Here is a 26,322-nt window from a genome sequence, read left to right as displayed (position 1 = left end):
CACGAAAGCAAAAGTCTTTCATGAAACCATATACGTAGGAGGGAGCAATATACTGCTTGACTCTTCGGTGAAGGTATGTTCTCGAAACTTTGACAAAAGCCCGTACCGAGCTACTGAGCGTCTCTCCTGCAGAGTCTTCCACTGGAGTTTATCTATCATCTCCGTAACGCTTTCGCGATTACTAAATGATCCTGTAACGAAGCGCGCTGCTCTCCGTTGGATCTTCTCTCTCTCTTCTATCAACCCTATCTGGTACGGATCCCACACTGCTGAGCAGTATTCAAGCAGTGGGCGAACAAGCGTACTGTAACCTACTTCCTTTGTTTTCGGATTGCATTTCCTTAGGATTCTTCCAATGAATCTCAGTCTGGCATCTGCTTTACCGACGATCAACATTATATGATCATTCCATTTTAAATCACTCCTAATGCGTACTCCCAGATAATTTATGGTATTAACTGCTTCCAGTTGCTGACCTGCTATTTTGTAGCTAAATGATAAAGGATCTAGCTTTCTGTGTATTCTCAGCACATTACACTTGTCTACATTGAGATTCAATTGCCATTCCCTGCACCATGCGTCAATTCGCTGCAGATCCTCCTGCATTTCAGTACAATTTTCCATTGTTACAACCTCTCGATACACCACAGCATCATCTGCAAAAAGCCTCAGTGAACTTCCGATGTCATCCACCAGGTCATTTATGTATATTGTGAATAGCAACGGTCCTATGACACTCCCCTGCGGCACACCTGAAATCACTCTTACTTCGGAAGACTTCTCTCCATTGAGAATGACATGCTGCGTCCTGTTATCTAGGAACTCCTCAATCCAATCACACAATTGGTCTGATAGTCCATATGCTCTTACTTTGTTCATTAAACGACTGTGGGGAACTGTATCGAATGCCTTTCGGAAGTCAAGAAGCACGGCATCTACCTGTGAACCCGTGTCTATGGCCCTCTGAGTCTCGTGGACGAATAGCGCGAGCTGGGTTTCACATGACCGTCTTTTTCGAAACCCATGCTGATTCCTACAGAGTAGATTTCTAGTCTCCAGAAAAGTCATTATACTCGAACACAATACGTGTTCCAAAATTCTACAACTGATCGACGTTAGAGATATAGGTCTATAGTTCTGCTCATCTGTTCGACGTCCCTTCTTGAAAACGGGGATGACCTGTGCCCTTTTCCAATCCTTTGGAACGCTACGCTCTTCCAGAGACAAGTTTGCACGAAATCTAAAGCTTGTTGCATACCAGGAGGTTACTCAGTTCAGGGACATTCTGGATGAGAAAGTGGGTGGAAATTGTTGCCATGTTATGTAGAATCTTGAGGAGGAAAGTGTACATTTGCATTATGTTAAACCAATGTAAGTCTGCGCACCAAATATGGATTAGCAATATTGCACTCAGAAGTAACATTGATTTGTGAAAGCCCATTGTAGAGACAGCTGTCTTCAAAAGTGGTGTTTATTTCTATAAATGACTCTGGAATTAATTAAAGCTGTTGTAATACAACACATTGGGCGGGAGGAGGTTGCTACTAAAGTCACTATTGTCATATTGTGATTATCATTAGTGCAGTGACTCGGCATACCTTCCAAATTCTGCAAACCTATAACACGGGTGGCCATGACGCAACATGCCGACAGTGAAATTCTTGCTTACTGTGCTAATACTACATTGCGGGATCAATAACTTATAATCTGTTTTTTTCTGCTTTGTTTCAAGGTTGACTTTGAGCAGGAATATGATGTACTTTCTGCAGAAACCCATCTGAAAATCCATGTTAAAGGTCGTGATAACATCAGAGAAAATGTAAAATGCAGGAAATGTTGTAACACGGAATTGTTAACAATGAGAAGTCACTGTATTGAGAGAATAGGACTTCTGTTGGGACAACAAAAATGAATGTGAAAAGCAGGAAAATGTAAAATGTTTTTACTGTACATTGCATAATTGCATCCGATTCTCAAATCACTGGGGCAAGTGAAGTATCATTACAGAGAAATGTGAACTAATGCAAAATATACTTGACAGCCTCACCCAGTAGGGAAAACATCTATCATCCAGCTGTGTACTGTGTCACGGGAAGATCTGAGGAAACTAACAAATCAACTTGGCAGCCAAGAATTGGTAGAGGTAACATAATGCAAAGTAACATGCAATTCCTTGCAGACTGTCATCTCACAGCTAAGTATGTGCAAATATGGTGGTGAGGGCAGTAATCTGTTGACAATAAAACCAATGTTTTGTCTGTACCTTTCCTCCTACTGGTCTCTCTGACAGGATGTCATCAGGGAATATTATGTTTTAATCCATGTTGCTTGTTGAAATTGGTATTGTATTATCACTTTAAACTACACTAGCTTCTCATGACTAATATATCAGTATTGTCATGTGCCCAAATTACATGATTTTTTTATTGGAAAGTAACTTCAGAAACTTTTTCCAGATTACTAGACTGTGCATTGAAGTTATTGTCTGTATTGAGGATTATATGATTTTTGGTTACCCCTAATTTGCAGTTTTTGTACTGGCCTTTGCATGGAATCTGTGACTAAAATTAATTTTCATCAAATCACTTTACTGAAGTGTAGATTGTGAGGTATTGCATTATTGTTGATAATAGTAATTAATGTCAATAAACATGCAAAAGAAGCCAGTCAATAGTTGGTTCAAATTTTTGATTTTGTTTTATGTTTGTTGAGTTTTTGCACTTGAGGATTTAGTGTCCATATACACACTTGGAACAATACTTTGGTTCTCACTGTACACCTGTTCCATGTATTTGAAGTAAACCAAAACACCTTAAATTTGTGCATGTATTAGTATAGTTTAAGTTTATTTGTTTGTTAGAAATAATATTTTTCACGCAAAACTGACTCCACTCTGTTAGTCATCACACTTCACTTAGAACTGTGGGATGATGATGATCAGGTATGTCTTCTGACGTAGATTCAGTGATTATCCAGTTTGACAGCACAAGTCATCTTTAGTTTACTGATACTAATGGTGTTGCTTCCACTGCCACGAAGACGATTCTTCTGACTTCTCTGCAGTTGAGCTCTGTATTGTCATCTGCCTTTGTGGAGTTGATAGAAAAGTACAGCCTTTAAAAATTGATACAGCTGGCTTTTGCTGTTACTACAGATTGTGACTGCAGGTGAAGATCAACAGCTTCAGTTTAGCATGGGTTTTAACCTGCAGAATCTGCCCTATCATACTGGATGCAGGTTGGTAGGGTCAGTTCTATAAATGTTGGAATTGTTGTAAACTATTGGGCAGTTAAAAAGTATATTTGTTGAAGCAGTTTCCATACTGAATGCTGTGGTCATTGAAAGAATGAAGAAAAGACTGAAGACATAGTACTAAAGGTGCCTTTATTTTCACGAGATATGTTTACAATAAAAGAGGATGACCACATCTGCTTTCTGAAAATAGCAACCCATTAAAAAATGTCAGCCATATGAGTCACATAAATAAGTTCCAGGATCACATTCGTTTAAAATTATCATGACACTAATACTCTGTTTCAGATGGAAAACGTCATAAAACAGTCTGAAGAGTGCCGCAATCGTGCGCTTGACACTGCAAAGCGAATTCACGAAGAATATAGACCTCTAAAACTAGAAATTGACCGTATGAGGCGTGAATATTTGGGCCTAGAAAGGCTACCAGAACTGCATGAAGAGGAAGGGGATTTAATTACTCCTGAGTAAGTTACACTTGCCTAATTCTGTTAAGTAATTATGTTTCTCTTAAGTGATAGTATCTGTTCTTGATGGTGGCAAGAATCCTGAGCAGTGTGTGTGTGTGTGTGTGTGTGTGTGTGTGTGTGTGTGTGTGTGTTTTTTTTCCATCATTCTATAAATGAGAGATTGTATAGGGTGAAACTGATTTCATAGGAGAGCATAGGTATAAGCACCTGTTGGGTCCTGTCCATAGGGACATTTTCAGCAAAATTAGCATGTATTTTTGCTGAAATTCCCACATTTTTTGTAAATCAGTAGGCATATAAATTTAAAAAATTGCCACACTATATGCCTGATGATCAAAATACCCATAAGAAATGATTGGAGATAAAGTAATAATAAAAGAGAATAAATCGTTCTTATTCTCTCTAATAAGTGGAATGTTTGCTTCTGCAAAAACTTCAACCATTTTTTTTTTCCCAAAATGGTCTTCACTATTCTTATTCTTTTGTCTACTCATCTTTTATTGGTCTTCTTGAAAAGCAGCATTTATTTCTTTGGCCTGGTTGAAACACATTGGCTTGGCTTATTTTCCAAGTGGTGTAAGTGTGGACACTGTAGTGTAGTAGTCGACCACAAGTGTAAACAAACAATTTTGACTGTGTGTGTGGTTCAGGGGATCAAACACTGCCACCTTCTCACAGGGCAGCCAGCCTACACCACTCCTCTGTTTCTCTGCAGAAACAGAACTAACGTATGGTCATAGGGATAGCTGATCCATACAGTGTTGAGAGACCTGTAATTGAAGATAAGAGTAATAATGAGCAATGCACAACCCACGACAAAATGGAGTGCACAAATCATTTGTGCTATTGCCTGTCAGAATGAGTATCCTCACACTTAAGCTCCTTTAGTGGTTTGATATTTTTAATGTCGTGTGTTAAAATGTGATGCATTAATACATGGCAGTCAGACCAATTGTGACAAAGCCTTATGTGAAACCAAGGATACAGCAAGATTGCTTCTGCATGATCCATCTGCCCTCTTCCACATCATCAGCAACTGAAGAAAACAATTAGTTCATGCACATTTTGAAGTATGCCACCACTGCTGACTGCAATAAACTCATCAGTGGTGCAACGTCTCCTCTCTGCCCTTTTATAGCTTTCATTTTGTCAAATTATGAGGGGAATCCCAAAAGTAAGGTCTCTTATTTTTTTATAAGTACATTGACCTGTTTATTTCTACAATGGTTTACATCAGTTTACAGCTTGAACATTTAGCTATTTTTCGACATAGTCACCATTTTTGTCGATGCATTTTTGTAGACGCTGTGGCAGTTTTTGTATGCCCATGTCATACCAGCTCACCGCCATGCTGTTGTGAAGGTTATGAACCTCTTCTTTCACCTCGCCGTCAGAGCTGGGGCCACAAATAATGCTGACAGGTACTGTGAGACTCTAAGTAAACTCAAACAGGCAATACACATTCTCCATGACAACACTCGCCCACACATCGCTCGGCAAACCGTTGCTCTCCTGCAACAGTTTCTGTGGAACATAATCACCCACCCACAGTATAGTCCTGACTTGGCACCAGTGACTTTCACCTGTTCCCTAGGTTAAAAGAACATTTGGCCGGAAAGCGATTCAGCTCCGACAATGAGGTGAAAAGAGGTTCGTAACTTTCTGAACAGCATGGCGGCGAGCTGATATGACATGGGCATTCAAAAACTGCCAAGGCATCTACAAAAATGCATCGACAGAAATGGTGACTATGTCGAAAAATAGCTAAATGTTCAAGCTGTAAACTGATGTAAACCATTGTAGAAATAAACAGGTCTATGTACTTAAAAGGAGACCTTACTTTTGGGATTACCCTCGTAGAACCGTTCCCAAGGTGACATCCTCAAATTTCTTCATAATACATTTTGGTATGGATGAAGCTAACGAACTTTTCATTGAAACACTTTCCATTTGCTCAAAGCACTGTCAGTCATATATATATATATATATATATAAAAAAAAAAAGTCCAGATCTTTGTAACCAATCAGACAGTTGTGGTATCAAAGAAATCTCAGAGAATATCCTTATTGTCTTTAATAGGAACACTCACTAATAATGAGACCTCATCATAGCTGACGTGTCACTTCCAATTCAGCTGCTGGAGTCATCCATATTCTTGATATGACGTGATATGGTATGCACAATTAGCTCTATGCAGAATAGGAACACTGAAGAGATTTTTTGCCAATGTAATGTTGTTGACCCAGTGATATTAATGGGCTGAAAGCTAATTCCTTCTATGATATTTTGGGCAGATGATGTGTACGTTGACTAGCCCCGAGGGTGGAGATTAACATCATTATCTTCCAATAATAGCTGCATTAGAAGCTGTGACATCTTCATTATTATCCTTGGCATTGGGTCCTGCAGAGATTGCTGATAGATATTCTCTTCAAGCATCAGTCAGATTTGTGCTTCACAGTCAGCTTGTTCCCAAATTACAGTGCACTGCCAATGTCAAATGGCAGAACCACAATGAGGGAGTCATTTTGTAATCTGCAAAGTGCATTGTGTTCAAGCCTAGGCACACTAGGTGCCAGTAGTATGATTTCAAATGATTCTGCTCCTACACAACAAACATAGTCCACATTCTCACTGGGCAAGTCACGCACTGTATGTTCAACATCAATTTTCATTTTATTGGGAAACTCTGTGTTACTGGGGCAAAGTTAATTTCATTCCTAAGTGCTGAGATGACGTCAGTGTTGAGATCTGTCATGTTTATAATTGTGTTTTATTAATTTACACACCACACCACTTTAAACCCGACTGAATTACACTTCGTATTTTTTATGGTACTCATCTGTGATGACATATCTTTGCACAGTGGTGATGGGCTAGATTCAGTACAGTCCAATTATTAGAGTGACTCCATCAATTGCTGGTGGTCTGCAGCTCATGGCTGTTTAATCCAACTGCGTGCTAGTGAAATGTATTGTCTCCAAGACCTTAGTGGGGTCTTGATGTGATGCCATGCTACAGCAAGTTGTAGAATAATCTCATCATGGCAGTTTAGCAGGAAGGCTTTAGAGCTTAACAGATTAGCCTACTTCACACAAAACTTGCCCAAGAATTTGATGATATGCCGTGTTTCCTCCTTGTAGGGGTACATAAGGTATAGATGGTTGATCTTGTGATTGAATTAAAATCTTGGAAGATGCCCTCAATAAATAAGGCAGCGTGTCTTAGTAGAGCATGGGATTATGCCATTGTGAGAAAGTATGCTGTAGTCGAATTAAGTCGGGTGATGCTGAGGGAATTAGATTAGGAAATGAGACACTTAAAATAGTAAAGGAGTTTTGCTATTTGGGGAGCAAAATAATTGATGATGGTCAAAGTAGAGAGAATATAATATGTAGGCTGGCAATGGCAAGGAAAGCGTTTCTGAAGAAGAAAAATTTGTTAACATCGAGTATAGATTTAAATGTCAGGAAGTCGTTTCTGAAAGTATTTGTATGGAGTGTAGCCACGTACAGAAGTGAAACGTGGACGATAAATAGTTTAGACAAGAAGAGGATAGAAGCTTTCGAAATGTGGTGCTACAGAAGAATGCTGAAGATTAGATGGGTAGATCACATTACTAATGAGGAGGTATTGAATAGAACTGGGGAGAAAGGAGCTTGTGACACAACTTGACTAGAAGAAGGGATCGGTTGGTAGGACATGTTCCGAGACATCGAGGGATCACCAATTTAGTATTGGAGGGCAGCGTGGAAGGTAAAAATCATAGAGGGAGACAAAGAGATGAATACACTAAGCAGATTCAGAAGGATGTAGGCTGCAGTAGGTACTGGGAGATGAAGAAGCTTGCACAGGATAGATTAGCATGGAGAGCTGCATCAAACCAGTCTCAGGACTGAAGACTACCACAACAACAACAGCAGCAACAACAACAACAACATGCTGATCATAAACATTGCCATCATTGGTGATGGAATGAGCATGAGCGATATCTTGGTCAGCAGCATGAGGTTGAAGACATCAATGAGATGTAGTCAGTTACCACTTAAGTGATTGAGGATTAATTGCCCAAAAGCTCATGGAATTTTAACGAGCTGATGCAGCGCCAAGCCTGGGAAGGTCTTATTAACCCTTCTATTGCTACAGACGAGCTCTTTGTATTCTATGTTTAGGCAGCTTTTCTTATGTATTTACTACCGACCAAATACGGTTACCTGTTCTGAAAGACGGCGTTCCAGCTGATATGAAATACTTATCTGACTTCTGAAAACTATTTAGGTGAAAAAAATTTTATTTTTGCACATCTTAGTCTTCACTTGATAAAGTATTTAATTTCTTTTCATTATATGCCATATTTACTGTACTGTATCAGATTAATTAAAACATTATACGAAAGTTTAAAGTTTCTGCAGTGGTATAAAATCAATGTGTAAATTTTGCATGCAGTTGATTTTAGCTCATATATTGCAGCGAACAAAATGTAGGTAAGGTAAGAAAACTTTATTTAAAATTTAGAGCAGAAAGATATTTCATTTCGTTCTAGAGTTATTTGGTTTTAATATCTGAAGGACAGCCTCAGACATCGCGCCCATTTATGTCTATGCGCATTGCAAATCATGTGGTTGTAGAGGATTCAAAATATTGAAACACAGTTTTCTGCAAATGGTTGCATGCAACGAGCCATGTGTATTGTGTGATAAATGCTCTAAATGTTTTTATTCGCCGAGGTATGCATGTAACTCGCTTGCAGCAGGGAGAGTTCGATGCATCGGGACGCATTCATACATCTATAACACTGTAAGAAAATCCAAGCAACACATATATAAACATCCACAACACGTGGGGAATGGCATAGCAGTACATGCATACACTCCCACAATAGTGAATGGGTTAATTGTGATACTTGTAGTCCAATTGGTTAGACTGGCTGGCAGCATTGGAGAAAGGATTTAGTTGGCTCTATTGCTATTTATGTAATCACACTATCTAAGGTCATGATATATTTTAAATATTTAACAGCACATTGTCAGTCTATATGAAGAATAAACCTAGTTTCTGTAAATCTGTATTGTGTTCAGTGCTTTCCAACATGGCTCACAAATCCTCTTTAGAGCCAGATGATGAATATAAAGTAGAAAACAAAATCATTTGAATGATATATCAGCATATTAGAAAGTTGACTGAAGTCTAAAAAATTTTTAAAAAAGCCAATTCTTTATAGAAAAGGATGTTATATCTTCCTTGATTCTCTGTATACACAGAGGTATAGTTTCAGAAATGCAAAGCTACTGTATGCAAAATACTTCTCTTCTACACAGCTCGTAATAAGTTAAGAAACTGTTCCACACATCATAATTTAAGGGGAGACGGTGGCAGAAATAATGAAAAAATTACAAATTATTTTTATTTGCTTATTTGATAGTAAATATAACTGAGATTATTATCCCAAATTTTTTCCTTGAAATTCAAACTACAAATGGCATAAAAATATTAAAACCCTAAGCAGTGTAATGCGCCAAGCCCGCTTTTCAGTGTACCAAATGGAGGAAAAATTTTATTGCAGAATTTGGCCTGTGAACCTAGAAAATATAGCTTTATAAGGCTGTGATTTTTTTGTGTACGTAACAGCAGTGTTGTAAAGAAGGCTGTGGAGCCAATTTCTGGTTCAATCAGTGTGGTATAGAAAGCTGTGGAGTGTTGTAAACAAGTTTTGTGCTGTTCAGTGGGATTCGAGTGACGCTTGATTTATTGTGCCATTCTTTGTGCAAGGTTGAATCTGTTGATCCCTTTTTACAATGCCTAGGCCTGGTAAAGTATTTAAAAATATAGTACGTCCCATATTTCTAGTATAAATAGAAAAACTGACATTGAGGTTAGGGTTGGGCCTGCAGTTGCAAACATTAGCTTGTCTCCAAGTGCATCTAAAATAAAACTTGGGACAGGTATTGTGTCAGAAGAAACAAATCATGACAGAAAACAGGTTTCAGAATCGTGGATCTGGAAATGGTGGCAGAAGCACTTAGAAAAACCTCCAAGTGCTCTGTTTGTGGAGGAAATGTGGATTTGGTTGATGATGGAATGAGAGAAGGTTTGGTTTCACATTGCACATTTTGTGTCAAAATTGTGACGCTGACAGCCCATTCAAGACATCAAAGGTTGGTAATAGAATCTATGAAGCCAATATGAGATTTGCTTATGGACTAAGATGTATAGGAATTGGAAGAGATGGTGGAAGCCTTTTATGTGGTATTATGAACATGCCTGGCTCTCCCCTAAAATTTTCTTCAGTGAATACTAATCTCCTCAATGCAGTTGCAGAAGTAAGTGAAGAGAGCATGAAAATGGCAGTCCTGGGGGCAATTCAAGAAAATTGTGAAGCAACTAATAGCAATGATATAGCAGTTTCCTGTGACAGTTCCTGGATGAAGAGGGGGCATACTTCACTGCATGGAGTTTCAGCAATCATTAGTGTCGACACTGGAAAAGTATTAGACTTAGAGGTGATGTCTAAATATTGTTCTGCATGTTCCTTGCACAAGAAATATATTGATGCAGGTAAAGAAACAGAATGGCAAGAAGCCCATAAAGCTGTTTGTAGCAGAAATTATGCAGGCTCCAGTGGTGGGATGGAAGCTGCAGGTAGGAAATTCATTTTCCATAGATCTTTGCAAAAGTATGGAGTAAGATACGTACAGTATTTAGGAGATGGAGACTCTAGTGCTTTCAAGAATGAGGTTGAAAGTCAGCCCCATGGAAAAGATTGCACTATTGGGAAACCGGAGTGCTTAGGCCATATTCAGAAGAGGATGGGTGGACAACTCCGACGACTTGTTGCAGACAATAAAGGCAAGCTACTAGAGGATGGGAAGCCACTGGGAGGTAAAAACAGACTAACAAAGAAGAGAATTGACAGCCTACAAGTCTATTATGGTGCTGCAATTAGAAGTAACCTCACAAGCTTGGATAGTATGAGGAAAGCAGTATGTGCCATTTGGTTTCATTACTTGTCGACAGACACTACACCTCAACATGGCCTCTGTTCTAATGAATGGTGCAAATTTTTGAAAAGTAAGGAAAGTGGGGAAGCTTATATCCATAAAAGTAACCTTCCTTATGAGGTTTCAATGGCCACTAAACCAACTTTTAGAGCACTGGCTTCACCAGAACTGCTAGAAAAATGTCTGCATGGGAAAACACAGAACCCAAATGAAAGTTTCAATGCTCTTATTTGGAAAAGATGTCCAAAGACTGTGTTTGTTTCCAATTTGGTGGTGAAGATTTCTGCTTTGGAAGCTGCAGCAGCGTTTAATGATGGGAATGTGGCAAGACTTCACATCCTCAGCAAGTTGGGCTTTACACCCGGAGTCTTCACTGAGCAGATACTGCAGATCATCGATAAGCGAAGAATCGCGAAGGCGGAGACTTCAGTCCACAACATACAAAAAATTGCTGGGCAAAGGAGCAGAGAAGCTAAAAGAGCTGTAGAGGATGATGAGGAAGAAATGGAATATGGATATGGGCAGTTTTAGCTAAGGTATGACAGATTTATTTTATTTATTTATTTATTTTTTTTTTTTATCCAAACTTTAAAATGATTTTTCTGCACCTTAAGGTTTTCTGCTTTCAGGAACACACAAATCTGAAACTACTGGAAGGACTGCAATGAAATTTGGCACACCTATTCTTTTACTTTGAAGCAATATTTAAGTGGAACAAAATTTTAATCGAGATATTATACTCACTTTTGTGGTTGATAATATATTGAAAAGTTTGCTTGTAAAAAATCTTCGAATCCAAAATATCACAGAAAATAATAGCATTAATAGTAATAGTTACTGCACTTAATTGTACACCTATTAGTGTAGATACCTTTACCATTAAAAAAAAAATTGCCAAATTTGCCTCGAAATTATGAAAAAGTGTACCTTAAAATAATAATGCAATAAAAAATTCAAAATTATCTCACTGCATTAGATTGTTATTAAAAATTCTGATTTTTGTTTAAACCATATTAGATCTCTATACATAAGTGTGCAAAATTTCAATGAGACTGAACAACAAATGGCAAAGATATTGATTTACAAAAAATCAGTGCAAGACTGCCACCGTCTCCCCTTAAGGGACCTTACGAATTAATTTCTCTGCCCTAGTGTCTTAGAAGTGCGTATCTTGCACTGCTTTTAACTTTTGACACACTTCCTAGCCTCTCAGTCACAGTCCTCCACCGTTGAGGAAACGATGAGGGAACAAAGAAAATGTAGTGTATATTAATAGTGCCCCACAATTTTATAATAAAATTTGGAGCTGGGTATAGTGCCAGTTCTTCCATGTTTGGGTGTTGTTGCATTTCCATATATTGGTCAATTTTATGAAGTTTTTATGGGCAGTAATGTCACCTGGGAAAATAATTTCTTGTGTAAGAGTAAGAAGGTGATTGAGATTTCTTCCTGACGTTTTTCAAATGTGCACAGATCCTTAATAAGAGCCCTGAGTGTCTTCCAGTAGGGATGCTAATTCAAAATGATTGAAGAACTATTCAAAATGATTAAAGAACTTCAGTATTGGCCCCAATAGTGTTATTAGTTGGTTCTGTTTGTATGAATGACAATTATTACCGAGAAATTGTAAACTGTGTAAAGGCTGCTACTCTAGCACATGGTAAGGCCTCTCCTGTGGCTCAGGTACCACTAACTTTGTTGCATAATTGATGAGTGCATGGTAGATACAGATCAGTAGCAACTGAGGCTACATTGTGATACATTTATGTTCTGTACAATGGAAGAACTTCTGAGATAAGTTAAGACTACTTTCAACACACGTGAGGTTGGACAAAACCTCAAATGTGTGTGAAGGAAATTATGGTGTAGGAATTTGGTTTATTTCATAAGCGTATAATAATGGTGATTCACAGGAAGATAAATCTTTTAGACATTCCTTAAAGTAGTGAAGAATCTAAGCAGGTGTAAAGCATTAGAACTTTGTTTCAATTTCAGCATAATTTGGGCTTTTTGTCAGTTTAGATTTTCCCTCATGATATGACAAGCATACAAAATACCATATGCCCAGTTGTTACATATTTTGCGTATCACCAAATAAATATTGTGGAATTTTGATTAAAGTAGCCGAACTGGGCAAGGACCACAGGCTGGCTGCTTACAAGTTAAAAGTGAATTTCACTAGATCATATAAAAAGCTGTGATACCAAATGTGTTGTTTGTGATTGAACCCTAGCTGAGCACAGCAGTTTCTTGTTACCTAAGAGTGATTGTCATACTACATCAAAATTATTGCTTCTGGGAGTATGATTTTGTTAACCTACAGATTATTTTATGTAATGTGTAAAAAATTGGTCATTGTTCTGGTGCATATTGTGCTAGTTTAAAGATACTGCGTGAATTCTCTCTGACACTCATTTTGTGCTTACATTACAGTTATTTTGAGAAACATTTCAAAACTGACTGGCGACCAGAAATGAGGGAAGAGCCTACTTTGTCTGGTTTAGCACTGGCTCACCAGAGTGCTGCTTCTGCTTTTCTTGCACCATCACAGCCACCTATGCAGCTGGTACAGAGTAGTAATAAACCAGAGCAACGTCCCATGCCACCTGCTCCAGGTCCAGCACCAACTTTTAGGTAAATTCATTTGGCTGTTTGCTCCGTTTTTTATGCTAAAGTTTCTGTAAAAAAATTGAAAATGTTGTGTGTTTATTTATTGCATATGTAATGATTAGTGTTTAAGTTATGATGAAATTATTTGTAAACTTCTAAGGGAGTGTGTTGTTATGCTGAGAAATTTGTGGCCACAACCTACCTATTGTGCCCTAAATGTTCCATCCACATAGTTATTTTAACAGTATGTATTCCCTAGCCACTTGTACCATGCACTATGCTTTGTTCTTGGTCCAGCATCTCCCAGTTATTTCATGGTCTCCCCCCCCCCCCCCCCCCACATACACACAGTAATGCTGCCAGTTAAACAGTGTTTGCTTGCTAGAGAAAGGTATGTTACATTAATCATTGTTGCAAGTGTTTCCTCCAAAGTACTTGTCAAATTAGGGAAGAAAATTCAGTGCAGAATGTGCCACTTGTATAACAACAGTGCGGGAACATAAAAATTCTTTTGCATACATTTACGTCAAAAATATTATAAGCAGGGTGAGCCATATTTTTTTGTGTAAATGTTTTTCATTGACTTGATAATAAATGTACCTGATGTTAATGTATCACTTGTTGGGTAGTAAGTATGGTACACAACTAATTGGTTACAGAACTGCATAGCTGAAGAAAGTTAACTCACTTCTTCTCACCCTCTAATTAAATTAAATATTTACATTTTTAATGTTGATAGAGTATCATCTAAAACATACCCATAAAAAATAATTTTGGATGGACTGTATGAGAGGCAGTTGTCATTCTCATGATATGCTCAGTTAGCCATAGAATGGCAGCTCCATTAAGTCCATACAAAAAGCTTTGTACTGAAAACAAATCATAGACAGTAGTATATACCAGACTCTTAAAATGTACACAAAAATTCTTGTGTCAGCATTAATGGGATAGTGTAATTTCTGTAGCATGTACATACTGATGTCTGCCAAGTACATCAGTGTTCCATATGGAAATATTGTATATTGCAAATTTGAGGATTCACTAGAGGATCATTTTTTCAACTCGATGTCGTTGTGATAGGCAGCCTTCTGCAGTTGCGATGTTTAGTGAAGTATGTATTATCAGAAATCATTTAAAGTGCTTTGTGAACACTCTTGTGGGTCCAGCACTAAAAGCCCTGTTATTAGGTCATAAAGCATACAGTTTCTTATCTTGGTGATTCACACACATTTTGGTTTCCTCAATTAAGAAATTGAGAAATATTAGTGTTTTTATATCTCCAAAAAGAGAAAAATGTAATTTGAGTGAGGAAATCTAAGGACATAACAATGCTACAAAGCTTGTATTGCAGTTATAAGAAGCATTCTTCTAAATTTTGCAATGTATCCTCTTTTAAAGATTTCTCCAAAGTCAATATGTTGCACTCAAGACTTAGCTGCATTTCCAAATTTCTATAGGGAAGTGGCCATTCTGGATAATTAAATGTTGTAATACTCATCTTGCACAGTCACATTAAAAGAGAACCTCATCACAAGTCGGTACTTTTTGGTTGTCTACAGCACTGTTGGCACTAGTAATTTTATTTTGCTTATCCATATAAGATTTTGTATTTTTAAACTTCCTTTGCAGCTTTAACCGCTTTACAAGAACATAAAGTTTCCAGAATTTTATATTGACACCAACCACATGGGAATAATATTTTGGTTTATCGCTAAAATTTACTGGATGTAGTACTTGTACTACTTAATTTTTTTGTGTGAACACACGTCAGTAAACGACCACTTACCTGTTTTGTGATAATTCCTCATTCCAAACCTCAGTATAGGCACTTTTTAAAATTGTGCGTTTGCAACAGAACCTACAACAGTAGGACAAGCTGGTGTCTTAGGGTTTCAGTGTTAGTAGTAGTGGACAACTATTCAGTTAAATAGTTCTTTGGTGCTGTTACAGTGACCTACAAGCAAATTGTTGCAGATGACAGTAGGCCTGCCTAATTTGACAGCATGCATAAATAAATGTAAAATATGACCAGGCATCGGGAGAATTTATCAGACAGTAAGAAAAATGTAAGATATCCGAACATCTTCAGTTGGCCCTCGGAAACCTTCCATCACCATTCTCTCTGTCCTGATCAGGGTTTAGGAGTAACTTCCCTTTTCCATCTACCATGTGCTCAACATCTTTCTGTATATAATAAAGTTCTCTGATGTCGCAAGTGCATTAAGTTTCGTAAATTAAATTCCAGAAATTGGTAAGTAGGTAATCCTTTTGTTTGATATGCTGTTAAGTTTAATTCCTGTATTTCATAGTAATAAGTTTGCAGACAATGTTTCATTACTGTTTCCATTTAGGTTACAAGTACTTTCTTAAAATTGCTGTTCAATTTCTGAGTGTTACAGTGTTACAGTGTTAAGTATGTGGTATTAGCTCAGCATCTTCACGTGCATCACTGGTAGAGTCGTGACGCTGTTGGCAATTGGACACTTAACAGCAAAAATATTATCCAGTAGCAATAAATTGTGGATATTGCTGGTTCAGATGAAGAGTCAGCTCCGTATATAATCCCTGTTTCGGACACCCAGCAGAGGAAATATTACTTAAATTTAAAATGGAAATTGTCGTGTTCATTATGCCCTGTTCTCTCTCTCTCTCTCTCTCTCTCTCTCTCTCTCTCTCAACAAATGAACTGAATATTGAATATACATATTTGAGGATACTAACAAAGTTTACAAAACCTAGAAACCGAAAAAAAGGTGCTGTTCTTAACTTCAAAATTGTTTGTAGATAAAGTTTCTTAATAAGCATGCAATTCATTTCCCCTTATGACATAAAACTTGCTTTATGATGACTAGAGAAAATACACATTTTCAGAATTTTGCAGGGTAATGTGACACCTAATATGTCAAGTTTGCTCCATGGTGTAATATCAACATGTTCCATGTGAAAAATTAAAAAGCAATGTGTTCCCCATGCTTCCACCTTACATGTAATTATGCACATTATCTTCCCAAATTGGGTTTCACCACAGTATGTGCAATACTAGTAACCAAAAACTTGTTCCATTTTTGCTACTTGTATGCAGAAAATAAAGCTATTTCAAAGTCAGTTTGATAAAAAAGTTCACCTGGATAACATTTGCTATGAAATAGCATGTATTAGGTACGTCAGAGTTTTTGCATTTTGAGGCAGAATTTGCAACTATATTCACATTCATCATAAAATGCAAATTTTCAGGTCCCTACTCATGGAATATCTTGCATGAGGTGTTGTCATATCGCTAATTGTAACTATACCAAAATTTTTGAATGTCTTAGCAACCTATTCTCTCTTATTCATCTACTATAGGCAACTTCAAGAACAGGCAGTTCTGAATAGACAGGCATAAATACCTCTTATATTACCTTCAGTTCCTTAAATTCTTTGTAAAACCTGTTCATGAATTATTGAAGTCACTGGTAAATTTGTTACCACCAAACAGGCATTGTGTGGCAGTCGCGTGGTTTGTAAGATGCATCTTTGCTGGAAAGTTATGCTATAATAACTAAGTACTTTATGTGAAAATAATGGTCAGCGCATGACTATTGCCTTCTCCTTGGAGGGAATTCCTCAAGAGGCCTGGACAAAGTGTATTTGAAGGCAGGCAGGCAGCTAAGAATTTGGACTGTGAAAATATGCTTGGATGTACCTTTGGTATAACCCCTTTTTATTGTATCTCTGGGCACCAAAATATTTTTTCTTAAATAGGAGTTTAGCTCTAGTGTGTTACCAAGATCCCTCCACAAATGGGTAGAATGTCCCTCATAAATGGGAGGCATTCTAGCTAGTATTGTCCTCACCCCTCCTAAAGTGGTGCTCCATTGCCCGCACAATCTACACAATGTCCTAATCCATCCCTCTACCACTACCACTCCACTCCCAACGACATGCCACAATGCTACAAGGATGGCAGACTAAGGTGCAAGACCTACCCAATCCACACACCCAGCACCTCGTACTCCAGTCCAGTCACAGGCTTATCCTACCCCATCAGAGGCTGGGCCTCTTGTGAAAGCAGCCATGTCATATCCCAGTTCTGCTCCAAACACTGCACAGCCTTTTATGTTGGTATGACTACCACCAAACAGCTGCCCACCTGGATGAATGGCCTCACGAAATTATTGTAAAGAACAAAGTTGACCACATGGTGGAACAACATGCAGCCGAGCATGACATGTGCAATTTCAATGGCTGCTTCAGAATCCAAGTCTTTTGGATACTTCTCTCCACCACCAGCTTCTCTGACCTATGCAGATGGGAATTACCCTTACAACACATCCTTCTCTCCCATAATCATCCTGGCCTTAATCTCAGGTAACCCACTGACCCCGCATCCTCCACCCAACAGTTTCCCCCTTCGTCCATCATGTCACCCACTCTCAATTCACATTTCCATGTCATCTTCAGCACGTTGCTGCTTCCCACTGGCCACTAGAATTGTGCCAGCCCATATATCTGAGAAACTGTTTATATCCAAAAGTTGTTTAATTCAGCTAATGGTATACCAGGGTGGCGACTCTTCTGGAAAATCTGAAATTTACCTGAAAAAATCAGGGAAATCTCAGGGGATTTCAGGAATTTCATAAAAGCTTGGGAAATTGTTTTTAACCTAGCATTGAAATGGAATTTTATTGAGTTTTATAAATAACAAATTTTAAAATACTTAATTACTCAAAGTGCATTCATCACATGGATATTATTTTATATAAATTATCAGTGTTTAAAAGTGCAATTAAACTACTGCCTGTGGCTGGTATATAGCTTAGCTGATAGGAAAGAAGAGTCATTATTGTGGTATGTCCCCCCCCCCCCCCCCACTTCCCCCACCATTAACTTATCAGGAACTTCTTGACACTATCTTCCTCCTCACATTTGAAATTCTGAGTGATCCCCCACCCCAAGTTTGAGTATACACCCTCTAGAAATAATATAACAGGGAAAGGAAAAATTTTCAAGTGTTGTCCTTTTTCTTGAAACAAAACAATAGTTTGGCTTTCCTGCCAGCATAACGTACTGACAACTTCTTCTTCAGCAACGGAAACTAATCCACAGTCAGCAGGGTTCAACATAGTCAGTTGTCACATTCCAGGCAGCAAAAACATGGACATACCTTGTAAATTATTTGTTCTCATTACTTCCTTCTGAGGAATCAAATTGATCACTACAACAAAACCATTCTCTATTCAGTTTTCCCAGGGTGAATTATTTAAAAAATCAGGAAGTTGCGGGTAGCTTACACTTCAGCAGGAAATTATAATAATGACGGCAACTTTTCACTGCCATTACTGTTAACACACAGCAGGCCCATCATTCTTTCATTGCTCTTTTTTTTTTTTTTTTTTTTTTTTTTTTTTTTTTTTTTTTTTTTTTTTTTTGCCCTTGTGACATTTTCCCTTCAATAGAATAGGACTATATTTTTGATTTAAATAAATTGTAGGAAAAACCCTCCAGTCCACCTGAACATGGAAAATGTTTCTGGGCTCATATCCACTATCAGTTGTGGTAAAATATCCATCTTCTGAAGTTCAGTGCTTCAAAGTCACTTTATCCAGTTGAATTTTGGCAAGAGATTATGGGAGTCTTTTGACTCTATTGATAAGAGGATGGTTTCTATGCCCTTACGGGGCCAACACACCTCGAGTTTAATTGTGCATCTTATTACATGTAACATCATGTCTGAGCGATTAACTGTACAGTTACCTGATCTATGCATATTTCAGACAGGTCATCCATCTGTGCAAGATACTAGTCCATAAGTGATCATAAACTTCACCCTCCCTTCAAGTAATTAAAGTTCGCACAGTCTTACCATTACCTGTTACCAGAACCTCATCTCGTTTATGTCGTTACCTCCATGGGAAGAAAAGGTACATTTGGATTTGATTGATGGCTTCTCAAAACTTCATAAACATTGAATGTAGAATGTGTTTCATATTCTAATTTTAATGTAACAACTGACACAACTCGCAGTGTAGTGAAGCAAATAAACAATTTTTCAAACTGCTTTTTGGAAAGAATGAAAGAAGCAACACAGCTGAAACCAGGCAACAAACTTCCCTTTTTCTGTTACTCGTGTACATGATATCATCACGAACATTGAATGTAATGCCAGAATTGAGAGAACTGAGGGCAAAAGCTGAGTGTATACACACCTGTAGTTCAGATAACCACACAGTTTTTACTTGAATGGATAACTGCACAGCTATCTTGAAGTTATGTAGTCCCCTGTAAGTGATAAAGTACAAATGTTCTCCTTTTTTAATGCAGAAGGCCATGAGTTCAAGCCTTCAAGAATACCTGCTTGTTTTTCAATATATACTGTGTAGAGAAGATTCTGTCAAATCACATTTGTTTGACACATCTAAGACTTTAATATTCTGATTATTCCAGACGTTATGAATAGTCGTCAGTTACTGCTCCTACACAAAAATTCCACAGTTTAAAATTCTTCACTCTGTAAACAGCACAAAACTAGGAATTGATTGCAATATTTTATGTGAAATCAGATCGTGTGACCTACATGTAGACATCTGCAGTTGTTCAAAATTATTGACCAAAAGCTATGACATATCTATTGGCAGTAAGAATTGATTCAATTATAGACTTTTTTTCCTAACAATAATTTCACACAACTCATTCCAAAATGTTAGGAATTTTGTGATATCTGTATTTTAGTTAACAAACTGTTTCAATATTTATTTGTTAAAAGTTGACTTTCTGAAATTAGGTTCCTTAAAATTGAATATCTGTAACATTCTTCTTACGGCATTTCACTGGGACCATAAAAAAAATTGTTAAAAGAGGGAAATCCTTAAAAGTATCCTTGTTAGTAATGGGCTTTATGGTACTATTTCTAGTAATAGAAAGTAAAATAATTTGATTGCAGTTTGACTCCACATAAATTTTTAGAATACAAATGAAACATGGGATTCAAACATTTTAGTCCATGCCCTTTACATTAAACCATTGGAACTTACAAAAGCAGATAACTTCTTCTAAAAACTATCAGATCAAGTGTTTTTTGTTTGTGCAAATTGCTGGACAGATAGAAAGCTGGTATGTCATGTTTATTGTTGTATTAGTGATTGATTTGGACTTCGTAGCTGCAGTTTCTGGTAGGGGAGTATCCATAACTATGTTCTGCTATTGTAGAGGAAAGAAGTTTGGTGGCTTGAGAAGTTAGGGACAGTCTGGAATTCCTGAGCATAATGTAGTCTAATAAATTCATATTTTTCACAGTGCCTGGTACTCGTATGCCTGGCACAAGCTGCCTGTTTTGACCCTAAATATATTAATCTTCTCACTATGACTATTGATGGTGCTTGGATATATATATTCCTGTGTATTTTCAATGCTTCACAAAATAACTGTTTGGATTCATACTACTCATTAATTGATTTCTAGCAAGAGGCATTCCTGAAATGTGTGTATCAACAATGAATAAAAGGTGGTTTACGGATCAGAAAGAAGTGGGTGGAGCTTAGTGACCTCTTCCCGCTTGAGGCTTCATGTGGGGACAGATAAAACAAATGCAGCAATAAAACTAGCCTATCTTGTGCCTAGCAACTGAGGTGGCTTTTTGAATAACACTCCTATTTGCCTGGGAGAAGATAGTGTAACATGGCCAGTTTGTTGTCAGTCCCAATGACACACTCTCAAGCAGGCTACAGTTGCTCATTAAGGTCATCAGACCTTATGACAAGAAATTAAGTGATGTAGTAACCAGTTGCCTTGCCCTTTAGAGAACCCAATATATTTTATTAATAATTCTGATACCTTTGCTGATCTAAAATTTCATATTTTCTAAAGATGAAACTCATTAATTCAGTAACACACACATCCCTTAAAGTGGGACCCAACCAAGCTCATGTCATAACACATTATCAGTCCAGTCTGTCAACTAAACCACCGAGATAGCAAGAGATTATATTGCTTATACAACCATTCAGATATTCCTTGACATTGTCCTATTATTAGCAGCTCATCAGAAGGTCAAGTACCTTATCAGATCTGTAATCCTAGAAATTGAACATTTTTTTGTATATTTAGTGATTGTCAAAATGATTATACTGTTTTTGTCCCACAATTATTAAGATTGTCTCTTTTTGTGACAAATACTGTTCAGCTAACCTATAATTTGCTCATGCCTAAAATGATGGACAGCTTACATTTAGCTCTTGCTATTTCTTGTGCCATCTCTTCCAGTTTGGAGGTATAAGCCACAAGTAAATGTAAACACATTGCTTGGTATTCCAGAGCAGAGTCAGTTTTTACCAGGAGGAAAATATACTAATTGGGCAAGGAAAAGGGAAGTTTCCATGTCGAGGGACCAGTGTGTTAGGGAATCTCTTACCTCTAGGTAAAAATACGACATTGGAACAAGGAGTGAGGCAGACATCTTAAAATGATATGATAGCTCTCACTCATAGTGACACTGATTTATAGGAAACCATCATATATACTTTCTCATTGTCAGTAGTATCCAGTGTAGCACTAAATAATTGCAAAATTTTCCTGGTAGCTTGAGTTAAGATAGGGTTTGATCATGATACTACAAAATTTCACATAGAAGGCAGTTTGTGTTGCAGTAATTAACTTTTCATACATTTTAAGGTTTTCATCATCGTCCCTGACTTCCTCTATTTTTCTGACCATCTTTCCCAAAGATACTGTCTAAATATTAAAGCAGAAAGATGATCTGAAGCTGTCAATTGGAGTCAAGGGAAAAAATGCCTCTTATTAATAAACTGTCACACTTTGAAGGTTCTGTTGTGAATTGTGTAAGTGCTCAGACTACAAATCGAAAGGTGTGGGGTTAAATCCTTGGCTGAAACAATTATTTTATTACTTTTGGTTCTAAATTTTACTCCCCAGGTGGAAACATCAAAAATTTAAAAAAAAAATTGATTTTTCAAAAACTGCTCATTTTCTAGCACACATTTTCCAAAGAGTTTTGTATATGAAACATATTTGTTTGAGGAAGTATAAGCCATGCTATTTGGTCTTAAGTTTACCAAAGTGCAGTGCCAGACCTCTTTGCGCAGCATTCTCCTATCCTATGTCACTGTATTTCGCTCTGTGGAATTCAAACGTGTATATTTTTGCCAGGGATTGTCAAAGGACTATTGATATTGATACTTCTCTGCTGCTATCAACGTGTATTGATTTTTTTCCCCCTCTCTCTGCTTTGAAAGTCTTGCAGTGTGATTTTATGAATTTCTAATCAATTTTCACGTGGCTGCATTGTTTCGTGCTTGTTTGTGGCCTATTATCTCACACGATGCCTAGGATTCGTTGCTTCAACCATTAACGAAGTTACCAGGCAACAGATACACCTTAAAGCAGATACACCTCAAGCAGAAGACTGCAACCTCTGTGCAGGTAAACGAACCACTACTGAGTGCTTCAAGAAGGAAACTTGTTTTTGCACTAATCAACTTCGAGACAGTGGATGTGAGGGTTTGTGCAATATTATTGTTGACATTAATTTACTGTCACAGTTAATATTGGACAATGTTATGTGCAAGCATTGCTTGTTGTGCAGTGTGTTTCTGTGGTGGAAGATGACAGTGCCAGGAAAGGCCTTGCTACAAACTTATCAGAACTCTGCAGCAAATGCAACCTTGGTGCATCTTGCACAACATATACAATCATAAACAAAGGATGTGATGTGAATGTGAGGGTTCCATATGGTATGTGCTGTATTAGTTTGGGACAGAAGGCAGCAAGAACATTTTGTGCTGTGGCAAAACTTTCATCTCCTCCAGCAAAATTAGAGATACACTATGTGATCAAAAGTATCCAGACACCCCCAAAAACATATATTTTTCATATTAGGTGCATTGTACCTCCATCTACTGCCAGGTACTCCATATCAGCGACCTCGGTAGTTGTTAGACACCGTGAGAGAACAGAATGGGGCACTCCGCAGAACTCACAGACCTCGAACGTGGTCAGGGGATTGGGTGTCATTTGTCATATGTCTGTATGCGAGATTTCCACACTTCTAAACATTCCTAGGTCCACTGTTTCTGAAGTGATAGTGAAACGGAAATGTGAAGGGACACATACAGTAAAAAGTGTACAGGCCGATCTACTCTGTTGACTGAGAGAGACCGCCGGCAGTTGAAAATAGTCATAAAGTGTAATAGGCAGACATCTATCCAGACCATCACACAGGAATTCCAAACTGCGTCAAGATCCACTGCAAGTATTATGACATTTAGGCAGAAGGTGAGAAAACTTTGATTTCATGGCAGCGCGGTTGCTCATAAGCCACACATTACTCTGGTAAATGCTAAATGACGCCTCACTTGGTGTAATGAGCATAAACATTGGACAATTGAACAGTGGAAAAACGTTGTGTGGAGTGACAAATCACGGTACACAATGTGGCAATCCAATGGCAGGGTGTGGGTATGGCGAATGCCCTATGAACGTCATCTGCCAGCGTGTGTAGAGCCAACAGTAAAATTCCGAGGTGGTGTTATGGTGTGATCATGTTTCACGTGGCACTATCACAGCACAGGCCGATATTGATGTTTTAAGCATCTTCTTGTTTCCCACTGTTGAAGAGCAATTCGTGAATGGCAATTGCATCTTTCAACACAATGGAGCACCTGTTCATAATTCACGGCCTGTGGCGGAGTGGTTACATGACAGTAACATCCCTGTAATGGACTGGCCTGCACAGAGTCCTGACCTGAATCCTATAGAACACCTTTGAGATGCCAGGCCTCACCGACCGACATCGATACCTCTCCTCAGCGCAGCAGTGTGCGAAGAACGGGCTGCCATTCCCCAAGAAACCTTCCAGCACCTGATAGAACATATGCCTGTGAGAGTGGAAGTTGTCATCAAGGCTAAGGGTGGGCCAACACCATATTTAATTCCAGCTTTACTGATGGAGGGAGCCACGAACTTGTAAGTCTATTTCAGCCAAGTGTCTGGATACTTTTGTATGGCTTACTGCTTAGTGGGGTAAAAAAAGTTACAGAATCATCAATGAAAAGTGCTGCTGAGGAATCCGTTGCTGAAAATAATGGTGACAGGGACATAATGAGCACTTTTTGATGGTATCTTGTTAAAAGAAAGAGCACAGTTCATTGAACGGAGTTGTTAAGCAACATTTGTCTACATTGGCAAAGTATTAGATGTTGAAGTTTTGAGCAAATTTTGTTATAGGTGTCTGAAAGGGATCCTAAGTCTTGAATGTAATGTGAACTATATAGGCTGAAGTGGAAGTATGGAAGTGCAGGGAGTTGTCAGCTTGTTTACCAGATCAGTTGCTCCCACAACCTGCGATACGTGAAGTATCTTGGCAGTGGTAGCTGTAAAGCTTTCCTTCATGTTCAAAAATGTGCTCCATGTGGAACTGGCGCTATTTTGCAGAAGTTAGTGTGTGGGGCATGTACATAAAAGACTTGGCATTATAGTTAAAAAGCTAAGGCAAGATTTGTTGGGATAAAAATTATTTGATCGAAAGGGAATAAAAGGGAGAGGGCAGCTGACTGATGCAGAATTGCAGACACATTATGACTTGGCAGTAAGAAGGAATACAAGAGACTTGAAAAACACAAAGCGAGAGGTTTGGGCCTTACACTTCCACAAAATATCCAGAGACAACAACCCTATCCACAACTAGTCACCAAAGAGAAGTGAATCATGGTGTGGTTACCAAAGGTCAATTGCTGGTGGTGAAGATCATCACAGGAATTTTCTACCAGTTGCTGTAATGGAATCCATCAGACCTATATTCAGAGACCTTCCAAATGAAAACTTATTGAAGAAATGTCTTCTTGACAGTATCCAAAACCCAAATGAGTGTTTTAATAAATGTGTATGGGAAAGATTGTCAAAAACCACTTCTGTGTGAAGAAATACATTTGCTGTTGGTGTTTATGATGCAGTTTCACATTTTAATGATGGTGTGTAAAGCAGGAAATATTTTAGAGAAAATAGGGACTAAGCCCAGAGTGGACTGTATGAAAGCATTTTATATGATAGACAGAGCATGTAGTGACATCAGATAAGTAAGTTTTGGAGGTGACAGAATCAAGAAGAGTGCATAATCGGAATGTGAAAAAGAGGTAAACTGATATAGAAAGTGAAAAAGAACATACGTATGGTGCTGTACACTTCTTAAAGAATGCCAAATAGAAACAAGCAATAATGGGCATTTTCTGCAGAACACAAATTTGTGTATGTAGGTACATATAACACCCAAAGTAAAAGTGCTATTACTTTGAACCTTTGGTATGATTAGAAAACACCATCTCCTTAATGCAAAATTCTAGAATTTCTCAAATCTGTTAAAAATTTGGTAGGAATTGAAAAAAATCAACTACAAATTTTGAGTTTTTCCTAAACATGAAGCTTAAAATGTAAGTGCTAATTCATTTTTCCGTCAGTTAAATAAATTCTAGGGTTTCAAACAGCTGCAAGTATGCTTTGTATGCTATGCAAAAATCTTCAAAGAATATATCTTCCTTATGAGGAAAAGTTTCCCTACATAAACAGGTGCATCCAATAGTTAGTGAAAAAAATAGATATTTGACGCGCATAAAAAATTTCTGTTGGGTTTTTTAACTTTCACTATTATGAGTGTGAAACCCGAATCTTTCCTGCTCATGCTGAAAAAGTTTTATTAATTTATTTGGGAAAGTACTGGCAGAGGAAATTAAGTGATCTGTGGTGCATCTCCTGCTCCCAATTGGCCAGTTTGACATCCTACCCCTCATAACTGGACAATCCCGTGTAGTTTTTCTGATTAGGTTATGTGCGGGAAGAAGATTAGGCACAGGACCTCTAATAGGACATGATTTGTTAAAATGCTGTTGTTAAAACTAAAATTATGGTTGATGACCTCTTCAAGATTTGCAAAAATGTATGTAAGTAGCACAAAAAGCAGCTCAGGGATATACACTGCTGAAAAAAAAATTGAACATCGTCAAGC

At 37.9% G+C, this 26,322-nt stretch overlaps 1 protein-coding gene across 1 annotated transcript in view; it reads left to right on the top strand.

Annotated features, from left to right (window-relative positions):
• Positions 1 to 26,322, top strand: part of LOC126184952 (zinc finger C4H2 domain-containing protein) — a 151,814-nt gene that overhangs the window by 70,353 nt on the left and 55,139 nt on the right. Inside the window, exons 3-4 of the mRNA XM_049927628.1 lie at positions 3,541 to 3,719; positions 13,155 to 13,355. Coding sequence (XP_049783585.1) covers positions 3,541 to 3,719; positions 13,155 to 13,355 — 380 coding nt within the window. The remainder of the gene's footprint in view (positions 1 to 3,540; positions 3,720 to 13,154; positions 13,356 to 26,322) is intronic.

The sequence above is a fragment of the Schistocerca cancellata genome, chromosome 4 (assembly GCF_023864275.1).
Source record: "Schistocerca cancellata isolate TAMUIC-IGC-003103 chromosome 4, iqSchCanc2.1, whole genome shotgun sequence".
Lineage (NCBI taxonomy): Eukaryota > Metazoa > Arthropoda > Insecta > Orthoptera > Acrididae > Schistocerca > Schistocerca cancellata.
Note: the sequence above shows the minus strand (reverse complement) of the source record. Positions and strands in the feature narration are given on the sequence as shown.